The sequence below is a fragment of the Tachyglossus aculeatus genome, chromosome 1 (genome assembly GCF_015852505.1).
Source record: "Tachyglossus aculeatus isolate mTacAcu1 chromosome 1, mTacAcu1.pri, whole genome shotgun sequence".
NCBI classification, from domain to species: Eukaryota; Metazoa; Chordata; class Mammalia; order Monotremata; family Tachyglossidae; genus Tachyglossus; species Tachyglossus aculeatus.
In genome coordinates this window covers 59,778,498-59,787,388 of record NC_052066.1, presented here as the reverse complement: position 1 = coordinate 59,787,388, position 8,891 = coordinate 59,778,498, and the positions used below count along the sequence as shown (strand labels likewise).

General features: G+C 40.9%; 1 protein-coding gene across 2 annotated transcripts in view; it reads right to left on the bottom strand.

Moving 5' to 3' along the window:
- Positions 1-1,860: 1,860 nt before the first annotated feature.
- SPATA16 (spermatogenesis associated 16) overlaps positions 1,861-8,891 on the bottom strand; it is a 241,231-nt gene continuing 234,200 nt past the window's right edge. The window contains exon 11 of one of the 2 annotated variants that reach the window (XM_038748176.1): positions 1,861-2,392. In XM_038748176.1, the coding sequence (XP_038604104.1) occupies positions 2,198-2,392 (195 nt within the window). In that variant the 3' untranslated portion in view covers positions 1,861-2,197. The remainder of the gene's footprint in view (positions 2,393-8,891) is intronic. The other variant, XM_038748167.1, reaches the window with a different exon arrangement.

Below are 8,891 nucleotides of genomic sequence, written 5' to 3'. Positions count from 1 at the left end.
ATATAGAGATGGTCCCTACCCAACAGAGGGCTCACAGTCTAGAAGGCGGGCTCACAGTCTAGAAGACTAGACTGCTAGACTGTGAGCCTGTTTTTGGGTAGGGACCATCTCTATATGTTGCCGACTTGTACTTCCCAAGCTCTTAGTACAGTGCTCTGCACACAGTAAGCACTCAATAAATACGATTGAATGAATGAATGAATTCCCATTTTGTGGAAGAGGGAACTGAGGCACAAAGAAATTAGGCAATTTGCTCAAGTTTACACAGCAGATAAGTGGCAGAGCTGGGATTAGAACCTCTGGCTCCCAGGCCTGTTACCTTTCCATTGGGCCATGCTGCTCCCAATTTGTAATTATAATAATAATTATGTTACTTGTTAAGTGCTTACTATGTGCCAAGCATTTTTCTAAACTCTGGAGTAGATATAAGTTAATCAGGTTGGACACTGTCCCTGTGTCACAGTCTTAATCCCCAGTTTACAGATGAGGTGACTGAGGCCCAGAAAAGTTAATGACTTCCCCAAGGTCACACAGAAGACATGTGGCAGAGCCAGAATTAGAACCCATGACCTTCTGACCTTAAGGCCCATGTTCTATCCACTACAACATGCTGCCAATGCCCCTTGGTTTTGGCAACGTACAAGGAAGTAGTACCTGTTATTTATGATTTACTCATGATGTATTTGATCTTGGATTGATTTGGAAAGTAATGCCAAAAATAGCCATTCCCCTATTCTTGACAGCTCATTAAAAATGGTGATTGCCACCATGTGTCAGAACATTCCATATAAAAATCTTCTTACTGCCATGTTTATTCAGTAAATCCTTTGTATCTATGTCCCATGAGTCTAGAGGATCATCAGGCAGCTCAGACCCATAGAAAAGAACTGATCAAACTTAGGTTAATTCACCAGTGTCTATGAATCAGATGATCACAAATCAAAGCTTGTCCAGGATCTCTAACTTTCAATACTTTTTGATTTAAGGGTTGCTGGTTTGAAATATCATACTTCATAAGATAATTATCTTTAAGCAAGATTAAAAAAACAGTAGCTAAATTGAAAGCTTCAAGACAAATAGATGGGAGGGAGGGTGCAAGGTAGCATAAGATGGTCATTCGTCCGGCTTTATGGCAGACAGTTTGGTTTTCAGATGGCAAATTCCATCTAGTACTATGTTGAGTGAGGGAGATAGCCAGGAATGGTGAATGGGTTGGCAAAGGGGTATACAGTATACTTGAATTCTACACTTCCACCAAGATTACCTTAATTAATTTATTCTAAAATACATTAGTGTAGTCAAAGCAAAGTTCAGTTAGATAAACCTAGCCATTGGAGAGAGTTTCAAAATGACGGCTTCTGTTGTCAGAGTTGAGAGACAAATGAGGCACCGATGCTCAAGAAGAAAACAATCTGAAGAGTCAGGGAAGTACACGTGGCTGGGAACGGACAGAGAGTTTCATTATATACGTATATACTTTTTTGGTTTGAGTCTTTCAGGCAGCAAGAGGCATCTGGGAAGATGGGGAAGCCTAGAGTCCTGCAGAAAAGCTATTTTTAATGAGGTCTTCCATTTTATTGTCCATCTTGAAGTCCACACAAAATGTCAATCAGCTGTGCTTCTGGGCAGAGAGCTGAGGAAGTGTCTATGGCTGCACTTTTGATATTTGGAAATTTTTATTTAAATAAAATTTTTTCTGTGCAATGAAAAAGGAGAGCATTAAAGTGCAGTTCTAACTTGTAACAATGGTAACAGAAAGAATCATTTTGAATCTCAATAATGATTTGAATCATATATTCTCTAAAGACATTATGCCCAAGTGGACATGAGAGCCATGTGTCAGGAGGAAGTACAGCATAATTACTGTTCACATTCAAAATCTGCATTTATATTCCTTTTCTATTGGGGGTGAATGGATCTGGGTGGATATTTTAAACACAAAGGAATGGTCAAGGATTAGAAGAAAGGACATAGTGGAGTCAATATCAAAGGGACGAGGCATTTGAAACAGGTAGCTGTGGTTTTCCTGTAGGTTATTTAACTGAACAAGACCATAGTGAGAAAGAACTGAGTCCAGGTTTGAGGGAACATTTATTTCTGACTGTTCAAATGAGCGACGTGGCAAACCTCCTTGCTTAAGGTGAGCACAGGCCTTCCGTCACACACAGGGAAGCTGTTCGTCCGGCTGTCCTCTGGCTCACTGAGAGGAAGGACTGTCCAGGCTTCCTCTCTCAGATGCCTTGGACCCTACTTTCCGGTGCCCAGGGCCTTGCTGGCTCTGTTCTCTCTGAAGCCGCTTCTTTTTCATTTTCTGCCTTCTGGTCCCTCTACGTTTTTTTGTTTTTAAGAAACTATCTTCTAAACGGTATAAAAAGTCTTCGATTAGACCAATCTGAAATAAATGATCAAAATAACATTTTTAAATGCACATCTACACATAATGCACTTCACATTTCTTCTTTTTGCACTGCCAAATACAATGAATTCGAAAGTATACTATAATGGCATTTTTTAAAGCGCTTACTCTGTGCAAAGCACTGTTCTAAGTGCTAGGGGGATACAAGGTGATCAGGTTGTCCCACGTGGGGCTCACAGTCTTAATCCCCATTTTACAGATGAGGTAACTGAGGCTCAGAGAAGTTAGGTGACTTTCCCAAGGTCACACAGCAGACACGTGGCGGAGCCAGGATTATATATATATATGATGGTATTTGTTAAGCGCTTACTATGTGCAAAGCACTGTTCTAAGCACTGGGAAGGGATACAAGGTGATCAGGTTGTCCTACGTGGGGCTCACAATCTTAATCCCCATTTTACAGATGAGGTAACTGAGGCACAGAGAAATTAAGTGACTTGCCCAAAGTCACACAGCTAAGTGGCAGAGCCGGGATTAGAACCCATGATCTCTGACTCCCAAGCCTGTGCTTTTTCCACTGAGCCACAGTGTTTCCCTAAGTATGTTTCGGAACTACACCAGCCAAAAAATGAAATTGTACTGCTCTAAAATGTAGAGAGTTTCTGCCCCTTATCCTTTGGGATTCAATTACTTTACAGACGTAGAACAGACATGCTAGAGCTCTTTCATTCAGTCATGCATGCTGGGAATGGGAATTCATCACCCCTACTGTCTTTAATGGCTGTGAAAAACAACCACTTTAAAAGGAAAGCATGATGAGGAAATTAATCTCCAGCAAGTTTTTTCTTCCCCCTAACACTAAAAGAATGTTAAAAAACAAACATAGGCTCTGGCATTTCTCTTCCACATGCCTGCCTGAGAGAAAAACGAGTATCCCACATTGCCATGGCAAGCACCATTTTTCTATTAAATTGAAATGAAGTTCTTGTTTGATTCTCTGGAGAATATGATAAAAGAATGAGATGCACAATAGTGATTCCTTAAACTATCATGGCTTCTCAAAGATAAACCAATATTCATTCAAATAAATGACAATCCTATATACATTTTGTTAGCAAAAAGGTTGAACACTGATTAATTTATACATAGGCTTAGAGGCTACATAACCTAATTAGCCCACCTCTCCAATTCCCAGAGTCCAACGTTCCTAACTCTTAGAAAATCATCATTCCCACAGAATGAGTTAATGCTCGAGGGCCCCCAATTCCAGCAATGTGGCACATGCTTAAGATGTATGGCCTCGCAATGGCAATTTTCCAAATGCAAATAACACCCTTAAAAATCTCAATTCATCATTTGGAAAACTATTCTGTAGATTATTCAGCTTGTCAAAAGAGAACAATAGATTTCAAATTTATTGCAGTCATCTATATTTTATTCACAGTGTTTAATGTCACATCGGTAGGCTAAAATAAAACGTCCATTGGTTTTCCTCAAGGAAAATAAAATAATAATTTTACTTTGTCTTGAGCATGGTTTCATGGCATATGGTGGTACAGTTTCGAAAATCCAGAAGAAATGGCACAAAATGAGCAACAATAATTTATATGTACGCAATTTGGGAGAGGATGAAAATAATTGATGCAATTATTCAAGTGGCTTAATGTACTCTGTGACTCATTCTATCTATAACTTTTTCATTATACTTAATCAAATTACAAGAAAAACTACTTATACGTATGGCACAATAAAAACAAAATAACCTGTACTTCCACTTTGACTTCAACAGTTGATTAGTCCTTTTCATGTTATTTGCAAAGAAACTGCATCCTTTGTGAGTCATTTAAATTGAGGCTTCCTTACAATTAAAACACTTACAATTTTCCAAAATAGAATTTTAAATTACATTTCTAGGGCAGTGATAACAGCAACCTTTAACAAGGCTGGAAAATGATTGTTAAAAAAAAAACATCCAACCAAAACCATCCTAGATGGATGCAACTTTTATAAGAGTGTGTTCTTGGCATCAATGCTGGTTTTGGTTTATTTTATGTCAAGGTGGATATCAACCCTCTAATTGATCTTTGGTGGCTATTTTACCCATGATGTTTTTGGCTTGAACTAAGAGGTGAAGTAAATTCAACTACGATTTGTTTAGCTGAGATATTTCTAATGTAAAAATGTGGATTGAAGATTGATATCTTTCAGGAGTAGGCATAGGGGAAGGTCAAGCACTGACCCAGAGCCCTGCATTTCATAATCTGAAGTGATGGCTGATATCAAGGATATTAAAAACGTTCTTTCTTGTAGACCAAAGAGTTATCATGGACATGAGCCATCATTCCACTGCTATTATCAAGTTTCACAGGCTAACATTGGACTGGGCAATTACACTTGTAGTTTCCCAACTTGAAACCACCATTTATATCCTGGACATGTAATAGGGAACAAGGACTGTATATTAGAGCTGCCCTCAAATTTTTCAGATCTGAGGTTATCTCCTGCATAACATACTGTTAGATGGATGCCACGATATATTGCCTGGCAAATTAATTTTCGCTTCACTATAGTGCTCTAGAAAGGCGATAAAGTGTTATAAATTGTATCTGGGCCTGACAAGTTTTTAAATACGAGAAAAATAAGAAATTGAACATCAAATAAATGCATATATTTGAAGGTTAAAGAAAGATTATAAATGATGGAAATTTCTCTGAAGTAGGCACTTCCTACAGTAATAATGTGGCTGGCCCTCACTTCTCTCCCTGGGTCTATTTCTCCATTAGTGGAATGGGTGTATGGATCTTCCAATTGAGAAGCAGCATGGTGGAGTGGCTAGTACATGGGCCTGGGTGTCAGAAGGTCATGGGTTCTAATTCCGGCTCCACCACTAGTCTGCTCTGTGGTCTTGGGCAAGTCACTTAACTTGTCTGTGCTTCAGTTACCTCATCTGTAAAATGGGGATTAAGACTGTGAGCCCTATGCAGGACAAAGATTTTGTCCAATCTGATTTGCTTGTAACCACCCCAGCGCTTAGTACTGAGCTTGGCACATAGGGCTGTACAAATACCACAATTACTATTGCTATTATTTTCAGTCAATCGATGATATTTACTGAGTCTGAAACTAAGCACTTGGGAAAGTGTAGTACAATAGAGTTACTGGACAAGATCCCTGCCCCCAGGGAGTTTACAATCTAGTGGTGGCATATTGGTAATAGTCCAATGCTTAGACCAGTGCTTTGCACATAGTAAGCACTTAACAAATGCCATTATTAATAGTATTATTTATTGAGCACCCCCTGATGCATTAACTTCACTGATTCCTAACAGAGAGAATGATAATAATAATAATGATAATAATAATAGTAATAATGATAATGATGATGATGATGGTACTTGTCAAGTGGTTACTATGTGCCAAGCACTGCAACCAGCACAGGGATAGGTACACAAATGGATTCTGGTTTGAGTGATACTGGTGGGATTGGGTGGGCTGGTGTCAGTGACATGGAAATCACTGCTCTCACTGCTACCATCAACCAATTAATCATATTTATTTATTTTTATGGTATTTGTTAGGCACTTACTATGTGCCTGGCACTATAATAATAATAATAATGATGGTATTTGTTAAGTGCTTACTATGTGCAAAGCACTGTTCTAAGCGCTGGGGAGGTTACAAGGTGATCAGGTTGTCCCAGAGGGGGCTCACAGTTTTAATCCCCATTTTACAGATGAGGTAACTGAGGCACAGAGAAGTTAAGTGACTTGCCCAAAGTCACGCAGCTGAGAGTTGGCAGAGCTGGGATTTGAACCCATTACCTCTGACTCCAAAGCCCGTGCTCTTTCCACTGAGCCACACTGTATTAAGTGCTGGGGTAGATACAAGCTAATCAAATTGGACACAGTCCATGTCTCACATGGGGATCACAGTATTAATCCCCCTTTTACAGATGAGGTAACTGAGACACAAAGAAATAAAGTGACTTGCCTAAGATCATACAGCACACATCGGGGAACCGAGATTAGAACCCAGATCCTGCTGAATCCCAGGCCTGTGCTCAATCCACTAACCCACACTGCTTCTCATTGAACACTTACTGGGTGCAGAGCACTGTACTAAGCACTTGGGAGGTGCAGTATAACAATGTAACAGAGTTGGTAGACACATTCTCTGTGCACAATAAGCTTACAGTCTAGAGGGATAGACAGACATTAATATGAGTAAATAAATTAGGGATACATACATAAGTGCTGGGAGGCTGAGAGAGGGGTGAATTAAAGGACATCGTTAATCCAACATTGTTAAAATCCTCACTTTCCTCTCCATCCAAACTACTACTAGCAAAAACTTATCCTGTCCCACTTGATTACTGTATCAGCCTCCTTGTTGACCTGCTTGCCTTTAGGGGCTCCCCACTCTAGTCATTTATTCATTCATTCATCCACTCATTCATTCATTCAATAGTATTTATTGAGCACTTACTGTGTGCAGAGCTAAAGAGCTTGGAAAGTACAATTCAGTAACAAAGAGAGACAATCCCTGCCCATAACGGGCTCACAGTCTTGAAGGGTGGAGACAGACATCATGAAAATAGACATCAATAGCATCAATATAAATAAATAGAATTACAGATACATACCCATCAAAACAAGTAAACAAGCATTAATATAAATAAATAGAATTATAGATATGTACATATATATGTATATACGCAAGTGTTTTGGGGTGGGGGCATAGAGCAATGGGAGCAAAGGTGATGGGGAGGGGTGGGAGAGCTGAGGAAAAAAGGGGAGTTAGTCTGGGAAGGCCTCCTGGAGGAGGAGAGCCTCCAGTAGGGCTTTGAAGTGGGGAAGTGTGATTGTTTGGCAGATGTGAGGAGAGAGGGCATTCCAGGCCAGAGGTAGGACATGGGCCAGGGGTAGACAGCAGGACAGGCGATAAGGAAGCACACTGAGAAAGCTAGCAGCAGAGGAATGGAGTGTGTGGGGTGGGATATAGAAGGAGAGAAGGGAGGTGAGGGAGAAGGGGCAAGGTGTTGGAGAGCTTTGAAGCCAATAGTAAGCAGGTTTTGCTTGATACGGAGGTTGATAGGCAACCATTGGAGATTTCTGAAGAGGGGGGGTGACATGCCCAGAACATTTCTGTAGAAAGGTAATCCAGGCAGCAGAGTGAAGTATAGACTGAAGTGGGGAAAGACAGGAGGTTGGGAGATCAGAAAGGGGGCTGATGCAGTAATCCAGTCAGGATAAGACGAGTCCATACTTCACTCTGCTGCCCGGATCATGTTTCTACAGAAACATTCAGTCCATGTCTCACCACTCCTCAAGAACCTCCAGTAGTTGCCCGTCCACCTCTGCATCAAACAGAAACTCCTTACCATCACCTTTAAAGCACTTAATCACCTTGTCCCTTCCTACCTCAACTCACTACGTTCCTACTACTACCCAGCCCACACACTTCGCTCCTCTAATGCTAACCTACTCACTCTTCCCCTATCTTGTCCATCTCGCCGTCAACCTGTTGCCAAAGTCCTGCCTCTGGCCTGGAACACCCTCCCTCTCCATATCTGGCAGATAATTACGCACCACCTTCAAAGTCTTACTGATTGATTGATTGATTCATTCGTTCAATCGTATTTATTGAGCACTTACTGTGTGCAGAGCACTGCAGTAAGCACTTGGGAAGTACAAATCGGTAACATATAGAGACTGTCCCTACCCAACCACGGGCTCACAGACTAGAAGAGGGAAACAGACAACACCACAAAATAAGTAGACAGATAATAATGGTATTTGTTAAGCGCTTACTATATGCCAGGCACTATTCTAAGCACTGGGGCAAAAACAAGTAATTGGATTGGATGCAGCCCCTATCCCACAAGGGGCTCACAGTCTCAATCCCCATTTTACAGAGCAGAGAAGTGGTGGAGCAGGGATTAGAACCCATGACCTTCTGAAGCACTTAGTACAGTGCTCTGCACACAGTAAGTGCTCAATAAATACAAATGAATGAATGACTCCCAGGCTTGTGGTCTCTCCACTACATGTACATCCTACTAGAGGGGTTAGTCGGGGAAAGCTGCTCTTAAAGGCCTTCCCTGACTAAGTCCTCTTTTCCTTTTCTTCCACTCTCTTCTGTGTCACCTCATTTGCTTCCTTTATTCATCCTGCCACTCAGCCTCACAGCACTTGTGTACATATCTGTAATTTATTTGTTTATATTAATGTCTGTCTCCACCCCCTCTAGACGGTATGCTCACTGTGGGCAGGAAATGTCACTTATTATACTATACCCTCCCAAGCACTTAGTACAGTGCTCAGCACACAGTAGTCCCTCAATAAATATAATTGATTATTGATTGTTTGATTGAAGGGCAGCACAGAAAGGAGTGATGAAAGAGAAAATGAGGGCTTAATTGGGGAAGGCCTCTCAGAGGAGATGTGATTTTTTTATAAGGCTTTGAAGGTGGAGAGAATAATTGTCCAATTTGAAGAGGGAGGGCATTCTGGGGCACAGGCAAGTTAATAATGAT